At 38.9% G+C, this 26,746-nt stretch overlaps 1 protein-coding gene across 3 annotated transcripts in view; it reads left to right on the top strand.

Moving 5' to 3' along the window:
- The window catches only part of LOC131156321 (uncharacterized), a 65,534-nt gene that overhangs the window by 24,706 nt on the left and 14,082 nt on the right, over positions 1 to 26,746 (top strand). For all 3 annotated transcript variants that reach the window (XM_058109909.1, XM_058109910.1, XM_058109911.1), the window contains exons 12-16: positions 194 to 361; positions 20,263 to 20,383; positions 20,485 to 20,554; positions 22,007 to 22,094; positions 22,191 to 22,311. In XM_058109909.1, coding sequence (XP_057965892.1) covers positions 194 to 361; positions 20,263 to 20,383; positions 20,485 to 20,554; positions 22,007 to 22,094; positions 22,191 to 22,311 — 568 coding nt within the window. The remainder of the gene's footprint in view (positions 1 to 193; positions 362 to 20,262; positions 20,384 to 20,484; positions 20,555 to 22,006; positions 22,095 to 22,190; positions 22,312 to 26,746) is intronic.

Here is a 26,746-nt window from a genome sequence, read left to right as displayed (position 1 = left end):
TTAGGGTGAGGATTCTATTAGTTATGCTAGTTGGTAACTTTATTATTAAGATTTGTTCTTATAATTTCTTAAATTTGCAAAACTTTGTTCAAATTCAGGGGAAGCAAATGTTCATTAGTCTAGTTCTGTCTTCACTCTTGTATTTGTTCGATCCTTAAATTTAGTTCACTGTTAACGTTTACTTTGGGTTCAGGGGCTTAGCGGTCAGCCACTTTCAGGACCTGATATCGGTGGATTTGCTGAAAATGCTACACCAAGGCTTTTTGGAAGGTGGATGGGTGTTGGGGCAATGTTTCCTTTTTGTCGTGGGCATTCTGAAGCTGATACCAATGACCATGAACCTTGGTCATTCGGAGAAGAGGTTTGCCTTTATTTTAGTAGTATGATATTATCAATTTTCCTTTGCTTAGTTCTCTGTTCTTCCATGTAGACATGCATTCTTTTTATGTAATTTTTATGTATTGTTGAAATGAGAGGTTAGTGCAGAGTGTCATCATTTCAAGAGGCAGTGAAAATGGGTGTAGGAGGTCATCGGGCACAAATTAAGTAATAATTGGTGATGAGAGTGACAACCAAATGTGTAGTAGTAGAGTTGCCTTATCCTTGATTGTCTGTTGAAAACCACACTGCACCTTGTAGAGGGTTTGAGTTTTTTGGCCTCGTGCTCATCATCCTATATCTTTAGAGTGTTTCCCATATGATTGATTTATGATACAATTGCACATGCTGTGAGAAAGGAATATGTTATTTGATTGATTCTCGTTGAGGTGAGGATGTTTTGATGTATGACTTACTAGCAACCTTTCTCGATTCTAATAAAGGCTGAAATTTCAGATTTCAGAATAGTGTTTTAGCAACCTTTCTTGATTCTAATAACTACTGAATCCTCCGACCAATAACGAGATTACTGCTGTTTCAAGGCACAACAAAGAAACAGGGTAGATTTTTGGTACAATAGAAAGTCAATTCTCATATTTAGTACCTGTTTTTGGCACTACTGTAGAACTGTAAAAGAGACTTTCTGCTACCTCTCATGCTTTTAGTAGCGATGGAGGGACTGGTTGTCACTTTAGGGTTGAATCCTTGAAACCCAAGCATCCAAACTTTTCACTCTAGCTGGTCTGAGGCTGATATCTACAGCAAAATCTTCTCAAAGATAATGCCAAAAGCCTTCTAGAAAAGTGGGCAAAGGCTCCTATTTATACCAGCCCCAAGGCTTCCAAGAGAAGCCATCTTTAGTTTCGCACATAAGCCCCCCTAAAATCACTTACATACTAAAGCACCAATAAAAATAAGTCCCATCACGAAAGGTATGCTCTTGAATGATACAAAATTACCCCCAAAAGCTAATTTGACCAAAATAAATCCTAAGAAATTACAAAAATATCCCTAGCACTCATAAATAACAACATTTGATACGAATATAAAATTAAATAAAGATTGCAGATTTGCATCACTTCCCCCTTCTTAGGAAGGACTTGTCTCCATTTGAGTTGTCATCTTGGCATCACTTGACCTGATCTCCTATTTGCTTATTTAGGACTTCTAATTGTTGGGTTTTCCTTCTCACATGATAAGAAATCTGAAGTGATTACCATTTTCTCATTTGATTTCCTTCTTCTTGATTGCCTTTTCCACATCTTCTCCTTTGTAGGTAACCAATTTTGAATTTTTCCTTCTTCGAAATTCATCCTCGTGGATAGAGTTCATAGTCCAAGTCCTCACTTTATCCTTTCTAAACTTGCAAATTTGCAATGGTGATTAGCAGATTCTTTTTGGCTTGCGTGTGAAGATTTCCCTTAGCTAGTTGAACATCCTCCACATTTCCAGCGGTCTTGGACTCCAAAACTTGTTTTTGTTGCTGACTTACTCTTGATTTGGCTTTGCTAGAAGCAACTACTTTATCAATTTCTTGTAGAATGTGCTGATTGTCAATAGCCTTACTATTTTGCAACCATTCATGGGAGCATGACCGACATTAGTGTCACACTTTTCTTGTATTGTACCAAGAACTTCATGCGCTATAACTTGGTTTCCAATTGAGGGGGACACTTGGAAATTCCATCAATCCCTTCTCATTATGAGTGACATGTTTAATCAAAGCTAATGGCCTGCATATTTCATCCTTCTCATTGTTTGTCACAACATCTTTCATGGGCTTCAAAACTAGCTCCTTCTTGTCACCTTTTTTGACATAGAAAGATTAGGTATTGGCATGCTTATCATGGACAACACTTTGGTCTCTTTGCCAAGATGGCCAAGTAGAATGTGGCATATTCCATTGATACTGCGTCACACCGGACGGATTCTTTATAAGAGATTCTAATTGAAAAATTAATCATGTATTTTGTTGTCACAAATGCTTCCTTCCCTTTATTGGACCAAAGAATGTGATATGGCTGTGGGTGTTCCACCACTTCAAGGTTCAAAATTTCCACAGCTACTTCAGCCAGCAGATTCTTGCAGCTGTGTTGTCAATGACTAACTTAAAAAGCTTTCTTCCTGCCTTGCATGTTGTTGTAAAACAAGTTTTCTGCAGCTATCATCCTTCATTTCAACATTTTCACATTTTGAACTGTCCTCTTCTTCAGAGGTTCCTACTGCCATATTACTCCTTTTATCATCCATTATCTACCTTCTAGCAGCAATAACCAAGGGTTTCCTTGACATCAGGAATAATTTGTCTTTTGAAATTTAAGTTGGCAGCTGTACTAAATGCTTGAAACAGAACAGCTGACTTGGTAGAAAACAGCCAAGGAAGGAACTGCTTTGGTTTCAATTTGATAATTGATGCAAATAGGTGTAGAAAGAGAAGAACACAAATAAAGGCTGAGATTTCAGAATAGTGTTATAGCAGCCTTGCTTGATTCATATGACTACTAAATCCTCAAAATAATAAAGAGATTACTACTGTTTCTAGGCACAACAAAAAAATAGGGCAGTTTTTTGCCATAGCAAGTTAATCCTCATATTAGTACCTGTTTTGGCACTGTTTCAGAACCACAATAGTGGCTTTATTCCAGCCTTTCACACCTTTAGCAGTGACTGGTAGGAACCATAGGGTCAACTCTTCAAAATCTAAGCCTCCAAATTTTCATCACTCAATGGTTTGGAGCTGATCTATATAGAGAAATATTCTCAAAGACGAATGACAAAAGCCTCCTAGAAAAGTGGCTAAAAGCTCCTATTTATTCCAACCGCATGGCTTCCAAGAGAAGCCATCCAATGGTTCCAAGAAAGGCCAACTCTAGTTTTGCACTTAACCCCTCTATAAACCACTTATCTTCTAGGCGCCCCCCCACCCCCAAAAAAAAAAAAGGTCCCATCACAAAATGTACCCCCTAAATATTCCAACATGACCCCTAAAAGCTACTTTTACCAAAATAAACCCTATAATTCAGAAATTAGAGAAATAGCCCTAGCACCTACAAAGAATTTAAATAACAACTTGTGATATGAACAGAAAATTAAATAAAGATTCTAGATGATAAAATACAGGGTGATCTAATTCATTGTTTGAGAGTCAAAACTCAAGTACTGCAACAAATGGACCATCCAAGCACACACTATGCTTGACTCACCTTAAGCAACAAACTCCGGTGGTTGCTTTAGATATATGTCTTTCTAAAGAGCACCACGTTGGAAAAGATTCTTTGCATTTTATTGATGTAGAGGCTAGTGACTAGTGGTGGCTAAGTAGATGAACAAATGAGGCGAGTTTATCGACCAGGGAATGTGTCTAGATGATCTAAATCGTATACTTGAGTATATCCCTTAACAACAAGACAGGTCTTCAAACGAGTCATGGAACCATTAGGATTGATTTTCACGGTTTATACTAGTGACAACCAACTGCACATTTATTAAGAGGAAGATATACCAATTTTCAAGTATCATTGTTTCTTTAGTGTATACATCTCTTCTACTATTGCAATCCTTCATCCAACATATACTAAAGCTCAAAAATAGATTTAGAATGATCAACAAAAGATAGAATACTAACAAAACAATAATATGAGGTGACAATAAGTCATAGAAAACCAAGTCAGAGATGGGATGTTGTGTACATGTGCGTTTACCTTTCCAAGAAGCAATAGGAGGATAAACATCATGGGAAATGTGATCATTTGACGAGGAAACCAAAAACATTGGTCTTATCAAGGACTCATCCTTGGTAATAATCAACAAAAGTTAAAAGATCAGAATTCCAACTTGGACACAAACAAACTAGGGCCCCATACATCATAACGGACTAACATGAGAGTGCGTGCTTCCTTTTTATTGACTCAGGAAGAAAATGGAACATGATGATGCTTTCCTAATTGACAAGAGTCATAGTCAAAATTAGACATTGAACTCAAAGTAGGAACTAGTTGTTTTTACTTTTCTAATAAAGGATTATTAAGGTGACAAAGGATTTGGAGTGGCATAGTAGTGTCGATAAAGGCTATAGACGAAGATGGTGACTCAAAGTGGTAAAGTTCACCAGCTTAAAGTTATTGAACAATTCATTTATTTTGTAATCTTTCTTACTAATATATAAGATTGGATGGGAACTTGGCAATACACAAAACAAAAGAAAGAGAGAAACAAAATAAGTGGGATTTGCTGTCCTATTACTAATAGCAGTGGAATAGAGTATGGTTTTCCCCTTTTCAGTGAAAGAATTGTTGGTTATATCTTTTGCTGGCTTTGGAAGAAGGAAGGATACGGCAGCCCTATGGAAGTGTAACAAGTATGCAGTTTTATGGGTTTATGGCTGGACTGTAACTCATGGATTTTTTCTAGGAAGTTGAATTCTTCATTGGTGTGGGAAAAGATTTAGTTTTGACTAATTTACGGTGTGTCGAGTTTGGAATTTTCAGGGTAGCTAGTTTTCAGGATTTAAAAAGGGATTTAATTTTTGTGGTTTCAATTTTTTTTTCCCGTGGTTCAAACCAGAAATTTTTGGGAGATTTTTTACTCTCTCTCCTTGTAAATTCTTTCCATACTAATGAAATTTCTTTAAAAAAAAAAAATACTAATGTTAGTAGTGGACCTATTAGCAAGGTAACGTGAAGTAGGCCTTAGGGTTACCAAGGACTAGAGCAAAAAATACTGAATGACGAGCAAGCTATAGTGTTACCTGTCTAAGCAAAAGATGCAATGGGAAGAGAGGCTTGTTTTTGGAATTTGGAATTTTTTTCCTCTGGCGATGCAATGGTGTTTATTGTGAAGATCCCAACACTGCTCGATAGTATGACCTCCTCGTCCACAATGAGTGCACTTGCGAGGAGGGATTCGACCTCGTCCATCTCTTCCACCACAACCACTTGAACAACCTTGAGAACTTTTGTGACTACTTTGTTGAAAACTAGAACAACTTTGTGTAGCGAAAACAGTTCGCTTAGATCTAGGGTTTGAAACATCAAATGTAGGTGGCTGGGGAATGTGTCTTGGTGGAAGCACGAAGAATGCAAGAATAAACATCATCAAAGGATGGAAACTCTTTCCATCCACTTTTTGTTGTTATCTATGGTAATGATGAAGGAAGCATACTTTTGGGATTCATGGACTTCATCCCAATTCCCAACAAACACAAACAAGGCCAACAATAAACAAGGTGAATGGTTGTAATAACTGGAACAAACACAAACAAGGTGAACAACTAAAACAACGTCACCAAAAAATTGGCATAACATTGCCACACCCACAAAACTAACACAGAAGCATTGCCATTGCCCAAGAGACAATTGATGATCTTAATAGTATTGAACAACCACTATGGACTGCCACAAGTGAACGATTGAAAAAGGTTGGATCAAAATACTTGACCAACAACTTAATATTATAGTATATGAAAGGATTTAGGTCATTTTGGAGTAAATTAGAGCAAAAAGTGGGCCAAGAGTATCACACACCAACTACATAGGTTGAGAATGGGAAAACCAATTCTTATTTCTTCCAACATGTTCTTTAATCAAACAAGTTCACAAGTAGTGTGAGCCATGACTCTATACTCTGATTTAGCACTTGACTTGGCCATAATAGTTTATTTCTTACTTTTCCAAGAAACCAAATTACTACCAACCAAGACACAATACCTAGTTGTGGATCTTCGATCGGAAGGCAATCCAACCAATTTGCATCCTTGAGACCTTGATCTCAATATAAAAGACCTCTCCCAAGTGCATCTTTAAGATATCTCAAGATGCGAATTACTACGTTCTAGTGATTTGTCCTCGAAGAATCCAAAAATTGATTCACAACACTTCTTGAAAAAGATATGTTTGGTTACGTGAGATAATTCAGCTTTCCTACAATTCTCTGGTATCGTCTAGGATTAGGCAACAAATCACCCATATCCGACACTAGTTGTTTGGATCCATTGGTGCATCAATCGATTTGGATCCCAATAATCCAGTTTCATGCAACATATCAAGAACATACTTCCTTTACGGAAAAACATTTTCTGTACAAGATCTAGATACTTCTATACCCAAGAAGTATTTCAAAGGTCCTAATTCTTGGGTTTGAAACTTAGTATGTAGAAAGAGTTTAAGACTTTGAATACCTTTATCATCATCGCCTATAATAAAAAAATCATCCACATACACAATAGGAAGGATCCTACCCTATGAAGTATGACGATAAAACATAGAGTGATCCATTGTACACCTTCGAAGACCAAACTCAAGTACTGTAGCACTAAATTGACCAAACCATGCCCTGGGAGACTGTTTTAAACCATATAGTGCCTTCTTGAGCTGACACACTAAGCCTAACTCCCTATGAGCAACAAACCTAGGTGGTTGCTCCCTATAGACCTCATTCTCAAGATCACCATGCAAGAAGGCGTTCTTCACATCTAACTGATGCAGAGGCCATTGACAAGTGGTAGCAAAGGATATGAATAGATGTACTAATGTAAGTTTGGCAACGGGAAAAAAATGGCAAAATAATCCAAACCGTATACTTGAGTATACCCCTTAGTAACAAGACGTGCCTTCAGATAAGCCATAGAATCATCAGGGTGACTCTCACAATGTATGCCTAGCAACAACCAACGATAGACTTGTCAGGAGGAAGAGATATTAAGTTCCAAGTAACATTGTCCTGTAAAACATTCATCTCTTCAACGATGACATTCCTCCACCCAGAGTGGGCTAAAGCTTCCAAAATAGATTTAGGAAGGGCAATAGATAGAGCAGTAACAAAACAATAATAGGAGGGTGATAAGAAGTCATAGCAAACATATTTGGAAATGGGATGTTCGGTACATGAACATTTACCTTTCTGGATAGCAATGGGAGGATCAACATCATGGGAAATATGATCGTTAGATAAGGAAACCAAATGTGTGGTAGTAGAAGCTAGAGTGGACTCACTTCCTTAAAGCTACCATTGTGAATACACCTGCAAATTAGGACAATTGAGATGATGAGAAGGACTTGAACTACATGGAGACACAGATGGTTTATTGGGCAAGACAACAAACTATAATTTAGAAGATTAGGCAGAGGAAGAGACTCGTTGAGATCATAAGCACTCAAGGACTAGGCGTAGTAAGGTGTATACTGAAAGAAGATGACATCTGCAAAAAAAGAAAAAGAAAAAAAAGAAGCGATGCAGCATATGACTATAACAATGTCATCCCTCTTGAGTATATGTGTATCCTAGAAAGACAAATTTTATAGCATGAGGATCTAACCTATCCACGCTAGGAGTTAGTTGACGAACAAAGGACACACACCCGAATATACGAGGAGGTAGAGAGACTAAAGGTGAATTAGGAAAGAGAATGGAGTATAGAGGATGGCATCCTGTTGATCAAATAGCAAGCAGTAAATACAACATCACTCCACAACACTTTAGGTATATGCGTTTGATAGAGTAAGGTGCGAGTGATTTCAAGGGTATGTCTATTTTTCCTCTCTACAACCCCATTTTGATGAGGAGTGTGGGCACAAGATGATTGATGAACAATACCAAATTGAGTTATGTAAGTAGTGAATTGCATACTGAAATACTCTTTAGCATTATCAATCCAAAGTATTCAAACTGGAAAACCAAATTGATCTTTATTTCTGACAAAAGGAAAAAAAATATATGAAATAACTCAAAACTATCTTCTATTAAATATAGCCAAGTCATCCTTGAATAATCATCCACAAAAGTTACAAAGTACCGGAGACCCAACTTGGACACAACTCTACTAGGATGCCAAACAACATAATGGGCTAACATGAAAGAGCTTGTAGCCCGTTTATTGACTTGGGAAGCAAAAGGGACTTGACGATGCTTTCCCAACTGACAAGACTCACAAGCAAGACTAGACACAAAACTCAAATTGGGAACTAGGTGTTTCAAATTTTCCAATGAAGGATGACCAAGGTGACAATGAATTTGGAGAGGTGTGGCAGCAGCAGTGTAGATGGTAGAAAGAGATAGCGACTCAAAGTGATAAAGTCCTATAGCTTCACGCCCTTCGCCATTGTCTTCCTCGTCTTCAAATCTTGACTAATCACAAAATTAGGGAAGAATGTTTCTAACAATTCATGGATTGAGTAATCTTATAGATTCAAAGCAAACATAGGAATATACAAAACCAAAGGAAGGATTTATAGTTCCAATCCCCTTGAAGACAGTGGTGGATCCATCAACATGGGTAACACAAGGTATATTTGCTAGATACTGAATAGTAGAGAAGAAATTAGGTATATCCATGATATGATCAGTGATAGCTGAGTCTATAATCCAAAGACTAGAATTCGAAGTAGTGGATGACAGGCATGTTGTGAGATTACCTGTTTGGGCAAGAGATGCAATGGGAAGAGAATCTTGTTGTGACGCTTGATATTGCTGGAACTTGGAATACTCTTCAATTGACATAGATATAGTATGTTGCCCCCCACTTGGCCCCAGAGATGTGGAGTTGGTGGTGGCTGCATTGGTTGCCCCCAAAAGTGTGGAGTTGGTGGTGACTGCAAACTGCAAAGGCAACGTATGAAGGTCTACCGTGGATATCCCAACATTGCTTAATAGTGTGATTACCTTTTCCACAATGAGTGCATTTTCAAGGAGTGCCTCTACCTCATCCATCTCTACCACCACGACTGCTTGAACCACTTCAATAACTTTTGCAGCTGTTTGGTTGAGAACTAGAATCAGCCTCTGTGGCAAAGGCTGTCCTCTCAAAGTTAGATGCAAGAGAAGGAAAATGTTTGCTAAAGGAAACACGAAGGACGCGAGGATAAACATCAACAAATGATGGTAACTTTGCATTACTAAGTATTTGGGACCAAACTGCTTCAAACTTGGGTCTTAAGCTCGTTAGAACCCGAAGAACTATCATTTGCACCCTTTGCTTCTGCATCTCACAAACATCGGCTGTTTATAGGTTGCACGAGATTAAGCTCCTCATGAATACGTTTCATGTCTCCAAAATAATCTGCAATGCTCTTGTCTCCTTGTTGTAACTGAAAGTACTCCTGGGATAAATCATACATACGTGTAATGTTACTAGAGTATAGAACCTTGGTGTCATGGATTGTCAATTTCAACCCAATTAACGGCCGTGCGGCACTTATCGAGGCTCACCCTCGACAGAGTCAGCCAATAACACACATTCAATTCGGCTGTCACGAACACGTGAGAGGTTTCCGAAAGCCATCATAGGCATGAAATATCAGTTCCAATAATGAATTCATGAAGACAGGCGACCTTCATACTCAATGACATGTGGAACTAGTTATATTCAATCACCAAGACAACCACACAAGCCATCATCCGAGTTATTCAACATCCAGTATAAAATTCCCTGGCGAGGGCAAGTGAAGACATCTCTCCTCCCCATTTAACCGAGGTCACACTTTCGACCCCTAACATTCTCCCCCACCACTATATCGACAACCTTGTCGATGTATTTGTAAGAAGACTTCCCACTCTTGTTGTTGATGACCTTTGTCATTGACTAAATGTCTACCAGGTTATACTCTACATAGTTTATCTTGACTCTGTAGAACTCATCCACGGTATAAAAGAAATACAACCACCAACTTGTAAAGAACTGAAAAGGGATACAACTTTACCCATTGTGCGAAGTAACTACTACAATTGACTGGTAAAGAATTGAAAAAAGATAGGACTCATTGATTGTGTAAGATAACTACAACAACAAGCAGTTAAGGATCTGAAAAAGGATACAACTCATCAACTATGTGAGGTATCTACGACTACTGACTGCTAAAGAAATGAAAAGGGTATACAACTCATCCATTCCAATTGGTTGTCTTTTGGGTATTGAAATCTACCGAATCTCGCATCAAATCATCGTTCAAGTCATCAGAGGCTTGCAATTATCTATCTTAACTTGGTTAGAGCATGCAGCGTTTACCCTGCCTACCCCTTTTTGCGCATATGGCGTGTTACCCTGCCTACTCTCCTACGTACTTGGCGGGAACCATTATTCTATCTCTGCCATACCAACCGAAGCATGCATCATTTACCTTGCCAACCCTTTTGCGCTTGGTGTGACACCCCACCTACTTTCTCGGGCACTTGGTGTGAACCATTACCCTTTCTCTACCATGTTGACTTATAGAGCGAGCAACATTCACATTGCCTTCCCTTTTGCACTTTTGGGTGGCACCTTGCCTACTTTCCTACGTGCATGGTGTGAACCATTACCTTCTCTCTGTAGTCTTACTGGAGGTCCTCTACTCACTTACCCATCAAATTGTAATGGGTTCTCTTCCCATACTCTGTACGCGCAATATAGCAATGATCTCAATTAACTTTCGTAGGGCAGCCTCAATCTCTATTCGCACAAACCCTTGGGATTCTAGATTGCATTTGACCTCAATGTCTTTTAGCCTATTCAAGGCTTCCGATAGCTCAATATTCTCAGACAGACCTCAAGCTCTATTGGTCTGTTTCTCGCAGGGAGGCCTCAAGCTCTATTGGCTCTACCCTTTGGGACCACAGATGGCATCACGCTAGCGATATAATTTAGCCTATACAAGGCGACAACTCAATACTCTTTGGCAGAACTCAAGCTCTATTGGTCTACTTCTCGTAGGGAAGTCTCAATCTCTATTGGCACTACCCCTTCGGGACAATGAATGGCATCACGCCCTCAATATGTTTTAGACTACTCAAGGTTTCCAATAACTCAATATTCTCTGGCAGACCTCAAGCTCTATTGGTCTGCTTCCCTTAGGGAGGCCTCAAGCTCTATTGGCACTAACCCTAGTGATTATGTATGTCATTGCACCCTCACTAAGTTTCCAATTGCCCAATCCTCCTTTGAATACCGCAAGCTCCGTTTGTCTTTCTCCTTCACGAGGTGGGAGATGGCATCATGCCCTCAATGTATTTCAACCTATTCTCGAGGCTTACAACTACTCCATACTAGGGATTTTCATACATGGAGTGACTAATTCCAGTTCTACAATTGTATTTTCAAAATCAATTTTCTCAAGTCATCCCTTGCCTTACATGCCTCCACATTGTTCTGTTTTACAAAATTTTAAATTCTCATTTTCCAACTCACAGTGTTCACGCCCACTGGGCTCACGCAAACCATGCTTTGATACCAATTGTCACGAACCGCCAATTTCAACCCAAATAATGGCCGCGTGGCTCATCGAGGCTCACCCTCGACAGAGTCAGCCAATAACACACATTCAATCCGGCTATCATGAACACGCGAGAGTTTTCTGAAAGCCATCATAGGCATGAAATATCAGTTCCAATAATCAATTCATGAAGACAAGAGTCCTTCATACTCAATGACATGTGGAACTAGTTGTTATATTCAATCACCAAGACAACCACACAAGCCATCATCCAAGTTATTCAACATCTAGTATAAAAATCCTTGGCGAGTCACGAGCTAAGCTTGTTCATGGCATTGTGCTTGCCTGTGACCGCTTATCTCGTGTGCTTGGGATGGGTTTCCATCATGTAAATTCTAGTGTAGGGTTATTTTCCGCTAGTAGTGTCTTTGTATGCCAAACAAGGCAGTATGACTCCTCGGTCACTTTGATGTTTCCTAGTGCCAGGATGATAATTACATAAAACCCTCTTTAGGGGAGGGTGAGTGTTCATCAGTTATTGTAAAACTCACTAGCTATTGTCAATGTGTTTAGCCTACTTGCCTCCCTCACTAAACACACCATGTCAATGGAGGTGTTGTTAATGAATTACGTTTGCTTCAATGTTTACTACTTGCTTGCCATGACTTTCATGAATTGATTACTGTTTCCGCTACTATTTGAATGAATGTTAATGAAAGTGCTTCGTGGATGAATGTTGGTAAACAATAGGCTGGCTAGTTAAGCAAGAGTGCTTTAGCTAGCGCTGCACGGCCCTTCACAAGGGTGTGAAAATAGGTGGACCATGACATTTGGTATCAGAGCTAAGTCGGTGACACTTGGTCAAAGCCCAAGATTGAGTTGCTACGTGAATTCGATTGCCTTCTTTGTTGGATTTGGAAAGCTTTGGTAAGTGACCATGGCACCAAACAATGTTGAGAGGATCAGTGTGTTGGAAGCACAGGTTGAGACAACAACCAACACTGTGGCCGCGGAGGTGGCCCAGATGAGAGAACTTGTTGATGAAGTGATGGGATCACAAAAACATCAAGCAGGTTTGATAGGCGACATTGCAGAGGACTTTCGCCACACAGTTGAAACTTTGCAGTCGCGGATGGCTGATCTAGATGCAAATGTGAATATGATGGTTCTTGCTATGGGGTACTCCAACACTTCGGGAGTTAGCAAGACCAAAGTACCAGAACCCAGGACGTATGGGGGTGCCCGAGATGCCAAGGAGTTAGAGAACTTCTTGTATGATGTGGAGCAGTACTTTCGCGCTATGAGGATGGCCTCAGAACAGCCAAAGGCGGATACTGCGACCATGTACTTGGTTGGTGATGCCAAACTATAGTGGCGTACCAAGTATAGAGAAATTGAAAATGGAAGTTGTGTAATCGATAATTGGGCAGACTTGAAGAGAGAGCTCAAGACCCAATTCTTTCCTGAGAATGTTAAGTACAATGCAAGGAGAAAACTGAGAGATCTCAAGCATACGGGGTCGATCAGAGAATATGTGAAACAATTTTCTACTTTGATGTTGGATATTCGGGATATGTTGGAGAAGGACAAGTTGTTCTATTTTTTAGAGGGGATGAAATCGTGGGCAAGAATTGAACTTCATGGGCAAAGGGTTCAAGACTTGTCAACTGCACAAGCGGCTATAAAACGCTTGCTTGACTACGCTGGTGATGATACCGCTTCGTCCAAACGGTTTGGCGGAGAGGGAAACAGTGGAAAGTCTTTCAAGAACGGCAAACCCAAGAGTGGGAGAGCCGACTCTAAATCATCAACCTCAAAGGAAGCTTCGTCGTCTCAAGGGTTCAACACACCAAATGGAAAGGGGAAGAGTAAAATTTCGTGTTACTTGTGTAGTGGATCTCACAGAATGAGTGAGTGTCAACACAAGGGATTACTCAATGCCTTACAAACTTCTACTTCGAGAAAAAAGGTGGAAAGTGAGGAGGAAGAGGATGATGTCCCGAGGGTGGGTTCAGTGCGGCTGGTGAGCGCATTGGAAAAGTAGGCAAAAACACCGAAAGTTACATGAACAAATGGGTTAATGTTTGTGGACTTGAGGATAAATGGGAAGAGTACTTGCGCTATGGTGGATACGGGGGCTACTCATAATTTTGTTTCGCAGTTGGAAGCATGGAGACTCAACTTATCCTTAAAGAAGGATATAGGACGCATGAAAGCAGTTAACTCTGTAGCCTAGCCTACTCTGGGAGTAACCAAGCAAGTGACTGTGAAGCTTGGACAGTGGGGAGGTCATGCGAATTTCACAGTGGTGCCATTGGATAACTTTCCAATCATTCTAGGAATGAAGTTCCTAAGGGGGACGAGGGAAGTGCTGATGCCTTCGACTGGTTTCCTGTGTTTGATGGGAGATCACTCGTGCATGGTGCAAGTCGTTGCGATGAAAGGAGACGATGGGAAGCCCCTTTCAGCCATACAACTCAATGAAGGATTGGGTCAGGGTGAGCAAACACGTCTAGCCACGGTGGTGGTAGACAAAGAAGTAGGCCAAGAGCTGGAGCCTACGACCATCCAAGCGGTGTTGGATGAGAATAAGGAGGTGTTGCCGGATAAGCTACCTTAAAATTTGCCTTCACGACGGACTATGGAGCATGAGATCAAGTTGTTATTAGGAGTGAAACCACCTGCTAAAGGGCCATGTCGGATTGCGCCTCGAGAGATAGTAGAGTTGGGGAAACAACTTGATGAATTGGAAGCGGGATGTGTTCACCCTTCCAAAACACCATTGGGAGCATTGGTGTTGTTTCAGAGGAAACATGAAGAGCATCTACGGAAGGTGTTCGACAAGCTGAGGGGAAACAGTCTGGATATGAAGAAAGAGAATTTCTCTTTCGCTCAGCGGAGCAACAAATTCCTTGGTCAAGTGGTTGAACAAGGTCGTATCCGGAGGGGTATGGAGAAGGTAAGGATGATTCAAGAACGGAAGATTCCCACGACAGTGAAAGAGTTGCATTCCTTTCTTGGCCTTACTAGATACTGCAGGAAGTTCGTTGAGGGGTATTCACGGAGAATGACTCCAATGATAGGACTACTGGGGAGGTATTATTGGCCGCACATGCGGGATGATGTGGTTGATTATACCAAAATTTGTCTCACTTGCCAACAAGACAAGGGGGAGCATAAGAAGTATGGTACTTTCATGGCCACACCAAAGTACTGCTGGCAAAGGAGATGTCACAATTGTTCCTTGTGATTGCTATGAAACATTGGGGTGTTCCCCAAGTTATTATTTTTGACTAAGATTTAATGTTCACTGACAACTTCTTGACAGAGTTTTTTAGGATATTTAAGTCACACCTTGACATCTCTTCGAGTTATCACCTATAGACAGATGGACAGATGAAGAGATTCAGAGAACTACTAGATGAGTACTTGTGCCATTGTGTCAACGACAACCAAAAGAATGGCGTGCAACTACTTGATGTGGTTCTGTTCTGCAGCAACGCCCAAGGGTGCTCAACAACCAACAAGAGCACTTTTGAGCTTGTTACAGGCCAACTACCGCTGTTACTTCCCACAGTGGGTGAGCCATACAGAAGAAAAAGTCCCAGGGCGTACATCTTCACCAGTGAAGGGAGACAGAATGTAGAGTTTGCCCAAGCCTATCTGGAGAAAGCTTTTAAGCAGATGAAGAAGTGGGCAGATAAGGGGAGAAGACCGCAGTTTCATGTCAGCTGCCTCAAGCCATTCAACGCCGACACCAATGAGCCGAGCAGAAGTCAGTCCAACAGAGTAGAGTTGAAGACAATGCAACCTGACAGACGTGAAGTTGAAGAGATCCTTGCAGACAGGAAGTTCATATCCTCAAGGAAGAAGTGGTAGAAGTTCCTAGTGAAGTGGAAATGCCTTGATGACAAGGAAATCAGCTGGATTTTTGCGGAAGATTTGAAGCTGTTCGTGGACAAAGTTGAAGTGTACCTACCGCCAAAAGTCTACGAGGACGTCGACCGCATAAGTGGGGGAGAATGTCACGAGCTCAGCTTGTTCAGGGCATTATGCTTGCCTGTGACTGCTTCTCTCGTGTGCTTGGGATGGGTTTCCATCATGTAAATACTAGTGTAGGGTTATTTTCCGCTAGTAGTGTCTTTGTATGCCAAATAAGGCAATATGACTCCTCGGTCACTTTGATGTTTCCTTGTGCTAGGATGATAATTACATAAAAATCTCTTTAGGGGAGGGTGAGTGTTCATCAGTCATTGTAAAACTCACTAGCTATTGTCAAAGTGTTTAGCCTACTTGCCTCCCTCTCTAAACACACCATGTCAACGGAGGTGTTGTTAATGAATTATGTTTGTTTCAATGTTTACTGCTTGCTTGCCATGGCTTTCATGAATTGATTACTGTTTCCGCTGCTATTTTTTGAATGAATGTTAATGAAAGTGCTTCGTGGATGAATGTTGGTAAACAATAGGCTGGCTAGTTAAGCAAAAGTGCTTTAGCTAGCGCCGCACGGCCCTTCACAAGGGTGTGAAAATAGTTGGACCGTGACACGAGAGCAAGTGAAGACATCTCTCCTCTCCATTTAACTGAGGTCACACTATTAACCCCTAACACTTGGCTTAATCCTAAATCTCCTTGCACGTATCTAGATGCATGCAAATCCGTGCAATTTGGGGCTCCATAAAATTCCACAAAAGGTAAACAATCAAGGCATCTTCCTGAATCCACACTTATTTTCTCTCCTCATAAGAAGGATCAGATTGGAGCAAGTGGTTAGATTTTCCTAATCTTGCTAAATAAACCTGAACAGCCTGAAACCATTGAACATAATTCTTTCCATCCAACTTCTGAGTTGTTATCTATGGTAGCGGTGAAGGAAACATGTTTTTGAGATTCATAAGCTCCATCTCAACACTCACAAACTAGCAGCCACCCCAATGTCAAGCAAGGAGAATAATCAAAGCTAATCAGGACACCACAAATGATGTGAAGCATTGAAACAACCATGGATGTGGTTAACCACTTACTAACTAATATAGCACTACTAGAGTCTCACAACTCAACTTAAGAACATTGCCACTGCTCCAAGAATTCACAAAAGAGCCTTTATGAACATCGAACAACAATTAATAGATTACCATGAGTGCATGGTCGAGAAAGGTTGGATCTTTGAGCAAAAAACATGCCCCAATTAATAGATTACGATGAGTGCATGGTTGAAAAAGGATGGATCTTTGAGCAAAAAACATGCCCAATAGCTTGATAATTTGGTCTAGGAAGGAATCAGAACATGGTGGAGGAAAAAATCAAAAAAAGGTGGCTAGAATCTCTCTCACATGCCGGCGTGTGGGGTTAGGATTGCTGGCAATCTATTGGCATGTGACCGCACATGGGGCACTTTCTAGCTATGGGATTTTGTAGAGTTAGGCTTCAGAGGGTTTTGTTTTTGGCTATACGGTTGGTTTTGTGAAATGAAGGGTGGAGGTGGATCTGAAAAGGGCAGTGACGGGAAGGTGTTTTTTGGCGACGACCAAGTGTGATAGGGTTTAGGTTGGATCACACTCTAATACCATGTTGAGATTTTAATCAAATGAATGACCTAACTTGAAGATAGGTCTCATCCTATATGTATAATACAAAATCAAATACATCTTAATGACCATAATACCCTTACTAACTCCCATTAATTAACATACAAACATGCTTAATAATAATACTAAAAGACTAAAATAACCTTTAACAATTGCTTTAGATTTGGGTCAGTTGGTTGACAACAATAAAGGCCTAGTAAAACCTCTAATGGGCCTGTCGGTTAGGCAGGCCAAAAATCAGATTTATGATTCTACTTCGGGCTTGGTTGATGAGAAAGAAAACCCTTCAGGTATGCCTCACTGGGCCAACAAAATAAGTAGGCCCAAAAGTCTATTCCTATTGGATTAATATCCTAGTTGAAGTCCATTTTCTTTCTTTTAAAACCTGTGTGGTAGCGGGCTTTCATCTACATAAATGCTCAACTCGGCCTCAAATCATATCCATGGTGGTCAAGAGGAGAGAAGTAGTTGTTCCAAGAACAATAAAGAGATGGAGGTGGAATTAGAAAAAAGGTTGGTTTCTGAAAATTCAAATTATATTCTTGAGGGTGATTTTTCTCTTGTTTAGAAGAAGAATGTTAATGGGCGGGGTTTTAGGTAAGATTTTTTGTTTTTTTTTGTTTTGTTTTGGGGAGGTGGGGGCGAGGGGAGGAGGGCTTCTTCAAAGAATATTAATTCTTGTGAGAATGAAATTCATGATTTTTTTTTTTGTTGGTTTGGAAGGAATTTGATATGGTATGGAAGAAAATTTAGATAATTTGAGGAGTCAAAAGGTTTATGTTCGTTGTAAGGAAGTGCAAATGGGTTTTGAAATGATCTTGAAGAAAATTGAGATTCTTCTGGTGAGAAGACAAAAAAAAATTCTTAAGAGAGACTTAAAAGGTGTGTTTAGTGGAGGAGCCAATTGCTGAGAGGGCTAATACTTGCATGGATTGTAAGAGATGGGAGCATATTTTGAATGATGTTAGTCTATGTAGTAGTGATTTTGATTGTGAATAGGGGCTACTTTTGGATCAGATTCCGGATCAGCATGGTTACTATTCTGACTCTTCTTCTAATCACCTCAGTGATTAATCTATGTGTCATCTCCTCCTCTAAAAGATTTAGATGGAGATAGTATTTTTGAGGATGATGTTTCTAATGAGCAGAAGATAAAAGATGGAATTTTGCCCACTCCAATGATAGGTTTCTCCCTCTATTTATAATATATTTGAAGTACATGCCAATGATCATAACACTCACTAACTCACGCTTACTAAAATAACACTAGCACATATTCATAATGCTAAATAACCAAAATAACCAATAACAGATATCAACAAAAAAATATCACATTAGCATAGAAAATCTCTTTAGTAGGATCAAGAAATATTTGTGCATTGATCTTTTTATGCATGACTCCTTAATACGTGGAATATCCTTGAAGAGGACTAAGCAATACAAATAATTCCAAATATTTCATTGTTGTAAGTGTTTTTATATCTTTAATAGGTTTCTTGTTAACTACTCTCTTTAGGTTTAATCAAGATAGGATTTAAATATTAGAGTGAAATTGATATTATCCATATTGTGAGTTATGGTGAACGTGAGAGTAGCTTGTTGAAAGTGTTATTGCCCATCCATTAATTTAAATACACGCAAAGACACAGCAGAGGAGTTTTTGGTTAATAGTAGTCTGGATCTCTTCATTCTTGTTTCATTTCATTATCTAATATCTATATTTTCCCTAGCAACCAAAATAAAATACTCAAATTGATTGTAAACTCTTCATGCATTTTGAAGCATTGGGCCTTTTTCCTTCGTGACATCTTTTTAACTGATGTTTTTGTAACTTTTTCTGATGCTTAGTTCTCTTATATTATGGGGTTCAGTAAAACTTTTTTTAACTGATAGGAACTTATTTTACTTGAATGTAATGTGATTGCCTATATTAGCTTGCTTAAGTTAATTCTATGAAGGCGAGGACATTTGTTTCATATCATTGTGATGCAGGATGACTAGGATAAAATCAGGAACATTGATATGGGGTTAGGGTTTCCGAATGACCTTCAGGAATAGGTTAAAATAGGGCTAGAAAATCAAGGATTCAAGTCTTGTTGGAGTCAATATTAGAGTAGCAAAGCATATAACTATTAGCTTCACAGGCTCACACTAATAAGCTCTAGGAATCATCACATAAGAGAAGAAAGCATCACTTTATAGGGTTTTCAGAAAATTTGCAGCAACACTAATGATAAAATCATATAAAGATGCTGAGAATATCAATACAAAACTATATATCTCTTGCTAGCTTAATCCTCACAATAGTTTATCTTGACCGTCGTAATGAACTGATCTTGACCAGACATAACTGACTAGACATATGAAAGAAAGCCCCAGAAATAAATCAAAATCAAAACCCAAAATACCCCTAAAATACAACTCTAATCAAATATAAAAATAACCAAAAAAAAGCCTTGTGACATGTACTGCTACTGAACTGTGGACAATGCACATGCTCACACTACAGTGCCGTGTAGTAGTTAAAAATTCAAAATCAAAATTGAGTTGACTTCCTGCTCAAACGTGCTTCACCATCATCCCACCAATTCAAAGCTTTTGTTATGTAAGTTTTCCTTTTCCCTTTGCATCAAGCTGTTTACAAGCTTTAATGCAGTTGAAAATTTTGGAAGAGAAATTTCTCAAATGTTTTTAGTTATGTAGTATTATTCTTTAATTCACTACCACTTCGTATTCAAAATTATTTAAAGTTGGGCTTTGTGCTTTCCTGTTGAGTTGGGTTCTGCATTTATGAGGTGGTTGATGAGGCAGATCTGTCATCACTGTATACCATCTATTGTGGATTTGAGATTTATGATTGCATTGTCATGCTATGTACTCTTGCTGAAACCTTAGTATCATGAGCATAACAAAAATGACAGGCTATGCGTGGGATTATAGATGCCATTTATATTGAAAAAGCAGAGGTACTTGCTGTTAAAATAATGAACAAGTTATCTGGTCCTTTTATAGCATACTGTCCTGTATTGAAATTGCCAAAATGGTCTTCTAGTTCAGGTTTTAATTTTATTTGCCCTCAAATTTGATTCATAAGTGACCTCAGTTGCAATTTTTAGTGTGAAGAAGTTTGTCGCCTGGCATTGAAGAGGCGTTACCGCCTTATTCCCCACATGTATACTCTTTTCTATATGGCACATAAAACTGGCAGCCCAGTGGCAGCTCCAACCTTTTTTGCTGGTAGGTTCTTCTGCTATTGAGTTATTAAACCCATCTTTAAGTGCTTTATGGAATACTTTATTTTGTATATAGATGTAAATGTTTATATATTACCTGTGCAGATCCAAAAGACTCCAGCTTAAGAATGCTTGAGAATTCATTTCTTTTGGGACCTCTTTTAATACATTCAAGGTTCTTATTCTTACTTGTTGAGATGTAGAATTTAGGATTTCAATTGCTTAACTGGTTTCATTTTCCTTGTTGATAATGCAAGCCGGGTGTCACCATTGTAAGTTTTCCTATCACTGTCATATAATTGATATGTTTACTACTTTTTCTTTTTCATAATTAAATTGGAAGATCTAGTTTTAATCTTTCATTGTCATAATTTTTTTTTTGTTTTCTTGTTAGTTATTACTTTAATTTTACTTTAGGATAGGCCCATGATATTGTGCTACAATTTCCTCCTTATAGTTGCAACCTTGCATCCAGTTTTTCCTATTTTTATGGGGAAAAATTCTTCTCCTTCTATGTATGAAGTTTCTTAATTTATGAAATTAAGGTATGAGAAATAGATCTAGGCTAAGCATGCTGGAATTGTTTTGGCTTCTCTAAATTCAAAAGAAAGCAGTTTCCGAATTTTTTGTTGGGAGACTGCTTTTCAAGAAATAAGGCTGGCTGCAAATGTCTCATCCTCAAATTGCTCGCACAACTTCAGTCTTTTGTATGACAGGGACAAATGATAAGCGGAAGATGTGACTGATACTGGCACCCAAGTTTTCAAGATTTAGTTTGGAGTTAAATTTCAAAGCTTCAAAAATATGGAAATTTCGATGTTGAAGTCTATTTTGATTTCAACAAATGAAGGAAATTAGTAGTGAACATGGAATTTTTTTCACGGAACATGAGAAACTTTGAATAGAATTTGACTCTTGTAAATAAAATATATCAATGACCAGTATATTGTGTATAAAGGGCAATAACTGCAAAATGACAGCCATGCTAAACATCTTCAGTTAGCATAAATAAATTTCATAAATGAGTGATTGTTAGTTTTTATGCTAATACAACTATTCTGGAGATACAAGGGTGAACAAAATGTTGTAGTTAATATCTAAGTTCAATTTTCATTAAGTTTCAAAAGTGTTAAAGCTATCATTCCTCTCCTTTTTCTAATAATCTTCATTTTCAATGAATAGAATATTTATTAAAATGGAAATCTCAATTTTAAGTGTTTGTAAATGGAATATCAATTTTCGGGAAACCATGTTCCATAGTCAAAATTTAAAAAAGTGGTTCATTAATGGAAAATTCTGTGGAAATTTTATGAAATGGAAATTAACTGCTGTCTTGATTTCAAAAGCAGTTGAAAGTTAAAATTTCCACAATTTTGTGGAAATTTTGGACCGTGCTTTTACTCTCTCGAGTGATATCTAGTACTCAGTATTATATTCCACTGTCCATCTGTAGTATTCTTATGAAGATAGAACACTCAAGAGAGATTCTGACTTTTTATTTCATATTTGGTGAAAAGGACTTCCTTTTTTTTTTGGCGGGGAGAGGGGAGTAGGGGTAGGAATCTTTGCATTCCACTTTTTATTGATGCATTTATGTTGACATTCTATTTTGTTGGTCTTCATTCAGCACAGTGGCTGATCAGGGATCAGATCAAATACAGCATACATTGCCTCAAGGCATCTGGTTGAGTTTTGATTTTGACGATTCACATCCAGTATGTTTCTTAATCCAATTTTTTTGCCTTAAAATTGCCGACTATTGATTCTTTTCTCTTGATGCCATTTCACCCCCTTTTTTTTGGGATATGCAGGATTTACCAGCACTTTATTTGCAAGGTGGTTCAATTCTTCCCCTGGGCCCTCCTTATCAACATGTTGGTGAAGCTGATCCATCTGATGACTTGTTGCTCCTTGTGGCTTTAGATAAGAATGGTAAGAAATTATTATTGTTATCATCATCATCATCATCACCATTGGAAGAAAAGACTATAAGTTCATACTTTGTGAGATCATAGTTTTAGCTTCAATTGATTCTGCACCCATAATGTCAACTTTTGAGATTTTTTATTTTCTTTTTTTCTTCAATCTTGCTAAATGGTGTAACTGCGAATTTCAGCGGATAGTACAAGTTGATAAATTGACCTTTATAACTGGAAGAAATGTTACATATATGAACCCTTGGAAATTTGTTTCTTAGTTTTTTCATCTAATTTTTCCCCATGTGCATTATAAACTTGGGAATGGGGACTCGGGAGAGAACTTGTTTCTGGGAGGATCGTTGGGTGGGGATGTTCCTTTCCTTTGAGCTTGTCCTTATTTTTTCATTTGTCTACTTTTCATAATGCTCTGATATCTTTCTTAGACAGGGGAGTCTGGAGTCATAGAATTTCCATTTTCCTTGAAATGTCGAAGAGAGGGAGATTTATGAGATGATCTGCTTGTTGAATGATTTGGGTTTTTTTCACTGTTCTTTGTGGAGGGGTAGAAGGGCTTTGGATGCTTCTGAGGACTTTCTTGCAAGTCTTTTTTCTTGCATTTGAAACTTGTTATTAATGCTGTCCATTTTTCTTTTACTATTTTATTTGGATTCTGTCTAAAATATGTTGCATTTCATCTGGCTGCATAATTGGAATCCCTCAATCTGTAGTGATGGAGCAATCCAAGAAGAATGATTAGTGTCATATTCTATTCCTTTCATTCCTAAGTAGGATCAATAATAATGATTTGTTATTGTGCTATACTGCTATATGAATGACTTTATTAGAGGTTTTAGTCTGATTCATTTTGAAGGGATCAGAGAGCTTTGATTTATTAGCCTTTTTTTTTTTTTTTTTAGTATTAGTGTTTTTTTTTTTTTTCTCAAACAAGTAAAGGAAGCTTTATTGAAGAGGCATCAAGGGGATGCCAGCCCATTGTACTGTAAATCAAGCACCCTGTAGGGTGTCACAAAATCAAAATTGTATCATAATCATTAATAACAGTCCTACTATGCCAGCTATTGACTGCAGTAAATCAGTGTTCTTTCGTGTTTCGTATTATTGGGGTTGATTTTTTTAATACTCGCCTATTCCTCTCCTTCCAAATGCACCAGAAAATTGCAAGGGGAATGAGGGACATAGCCTTTCTCTTCTGCTTTGTTGCCCGAATCACTTTCCAGGCCCAGAGTTCCCTCCCACACAGTTAGCGATGGCCCACCTTTGTCTGATACAGAGTCAGTGTCATATTCCCGAGATTCCTTGTCCAAGCACAGTGAAGGTGGGTGTGCTCAACAGATTCTGTGTCAGCCATTTAAGGGGGAAATCTATTGGCTACGGACAGACCCTTCTTTGCAAATTATCCATAGTCAAAATCTTATCATGGGTTGCTTCCCACATAATGAAGGCGACTTTTTTGGGGGCTGCTTTCTTTCCAATCTGAGTCCAGTGGAAATTAATGTTATTCGACTCCAAAGGGAAGAGCTTCCTGTAGAAGTATCTAGCAGTGAAGGCTCCCTTCTCTTCTAAGGCCCAAATAGGAAGATCAGTGCTATTATGGTGTTGGAAACTGTAAAGAAAGCTGTGGAAGTGAATGAGCTGGTTGAGATCCCAATCTTCCACATTTCTAAGGAAGGGGATGCTCCAAAAGAGCCCCTGATCTGAGGTTTGAAGGTGATGACTGACACAAGCATTTTATCACATGTCAAGTCATAGATGGCTGGAAATAAGACACTAAGAGCTTCTTGATTGCGCCACCAATCATGCCAAAAATAAATGTCCCCCCTCCCCACTTGAAACCTGATATATGAGGCAAAATTATTCCAGCCTTTCTTGATGCAACCCCACTCCTCTACACCATGTGGTCCTCTATTAGCTTGGGAGATCTGATCGTTATGTTCAAGCCCATATCTCACATAAATAATTCCCTACCAAAGGTGGTCTTTCTCAATCATGAATCTCCATAACCATTTCTTTAACAAGGATTTATTGAAAATGTGGAGGGACTTCGAACCCAAGCATCCAAAATGAAAGGGTTGTTTCACCATGCCCCATTTAACAAGGTGAACTTTGAATTCCACTCCAAAGCTCCCCCAAAGAAACCTCCTTTAAATTCCTTCAAGTCTCTTGGCAATTGAAGATGGTAGGGACATGAAGTAAATAGGGAGATTTTTCAAGGTGCTTTTGATGAGAGTGAGTCTGCCACCTTTTGATAAGAAATTCCTCTTCCATCCCGCCAACTTTTTCCAAAATTTTCAATGATGGAGCCCACACTCCTTTATCTTTGAATTTGGTTCTGAGAGGTAGCCCAAGGTAGCATAGGGAAAATACCAATTTTGCAGCCCAGAACACCAGCAAGGATAGGCCTGTCTACATTTTCTCCAATCAGAATGGTTTCCCTTTTTCCAAGGTTAACTTACAAACCTGAAACTGCCTCATATCCTGCCAAGATACATCTCAGAATCAGAACATGGAGAGGGTCATCCTCACAAAAAATGACAGTGTCATCAGTGAATAGGAGATGTGTGACCTCCATAGACCTATCATGCCTGCCAACTCTAAGGCCTTTGAGCGGCCCTTCTCCTGTAGCTTTTATCAACATGAGGCTCAACACCTCCATCACCACGATGAACAAAAGGAGGGGGGTGGGGTAGAGGGTCCTCTTGTCTCAGACCTTTGGAGGAGTTGAACAAATGAGTGGGTTGCCCGTTGATCAACACTGGGAAGCTTGGTGGGTTGATGCAATGAGCGATCCAACCACACCAACGCTCCCCAAAACCCATTTTCCTGAGTGTAAAGGGAAGGAAGTTCTAGTTGACGTGATTGAAAGCTTTCTCCATGTCAAGTTTGCACTCCACCCCATTTTTCTTTTCCCTTCATTTTTTTTTCTCTTCAACAAAATTTGCCTCTCTTTTTCTAATTCTAATGTGTTCTGTTATTAACTCTAATTCCTGCATTTGAATTTTGAACCAAATGCCACCCAAGAAAAGAGCGGTATCATAATCAGATTTTTACCCTAGTTTCCCATTCCTGGGTAATCAAATTCAAAATTTTTCAGTGCACGACATGGTATCAGAGGGGTTTGATTCTTCAAACCTGATCAATCTGTTTTGACTGGAGTTCCTTCCCTCCTCCCTTGATAATTCTTAACTGAAGGTATTCTGTCTCCTTTAAACCTAGTATTTAATACTATAAAAGAGCATCTCTTGCTGATGGATCAATTACTTGTGTCTCTGGTTGTTCATATATTTTTTCTTTCCCTTCCATTCCTTTCTCATTTGTATTATATGTCCAAATTTCTCAAGTCTAGTCGTTCAAATAGGCTTATTTTTTTTTTTTGGGGGGGGGGGGGGTTCTTTAGAAGGAGGCATTTTCTAATCTCTTCCAGGAGATGCTTTCTAAACTTGTGTTGGATCATTTTTCTATTATTTTAGAGTCCAATAAATTGAAGTCAGGTCGTACTTGTTTTCAGTTTGAGAATATGTGGTCAAGTCATCACTGTTCATTTTTCAGCTGAGATGACATGGAAAGATTATTTGTTGGTGGGATGGGAAGGTTTTAAATTTATGAAGAAATTGAAGCATCTCAAAGAGGTTTTGGAAACTTTGAATTAGAGGCTTTTGGTGATATTTGAGCTAAGAAGGCTAGTATTTTCACTTGGATTGAGGGCTTGGGTGGTGGAAGGGTGGATTTGTGGATTCATAGGTGTTGTTTGAGGCTTAAGGGGCAAGACAGGTTTCTCCTGACAAACAGATGATTGATTTGCTTTGTGAGGAAAAAGATGTTGGATAAAACTAGATCTAAGTGGCTTAGGAAAGGAGATTGTAGTTCTTGATTCTTTTGTAGGGTTTTTAATGAAAAGAGAAAAATAAAAACATTTTAAGATTCAGGATCAATAAAGTCTTAGCCTTGACTTAATGGGGGGAGGGGGGAACCCAAACAGGACCAGGAGATTCTCTTAACTAGTCTCTTTGCACGAATTTAATTATTGGGATTATTAAAATTAAGAGGGGTACATGGTCTTTGGCCCTTTGTTTCCAAGAGGCACGTGGCCTTTGTCCTTTGCTTTTCTGTGCTTGACACAACTTTTTCTAGTGGAACCCACTTTTTTTTTTTTTGTGGTCGTAATGGGCTTGGGGAAACTCTATCCTGTAGCAATCATCTTCATTTTCTTCGAGGTTAATTTGGGAGAAATTATCATCATTGGATTAATTTGCCATGGTCTCCTTTAGAATCTATGAAATTTCCTCATGAGATTTTGATGTAGCTAGACGGGCCTATGTCTTTACTCATTAAGAATTCTCACTAGTTTGAACTTTGGAAAATTCAGGATTATGGAGAACCATTTAGATATTGCGTTTTGTCTAGGTTGGCTATATCCATGGCACTCCATC

Source organism: Malania oleifera, chromosome 5, assembly GCF_029873635.1.
Source record: "Malania oleifera isolate guangnan ecotype guangnan chromosome 5, ASM2987363v1, whole genome shotgun sequence".
Classification (NCBI taxonomy): Eukaryota; Viridiplantae; Streptophyta; class Magnoliopsida; order Santalales; family Ximeniaceae; genus Malania; species Malania oleifera.
The sequence above is the reverse complement of the archived record's forward strand: the minus strand, read 5'-3'. Positions and strand labels throughout refer to the sequence as shown.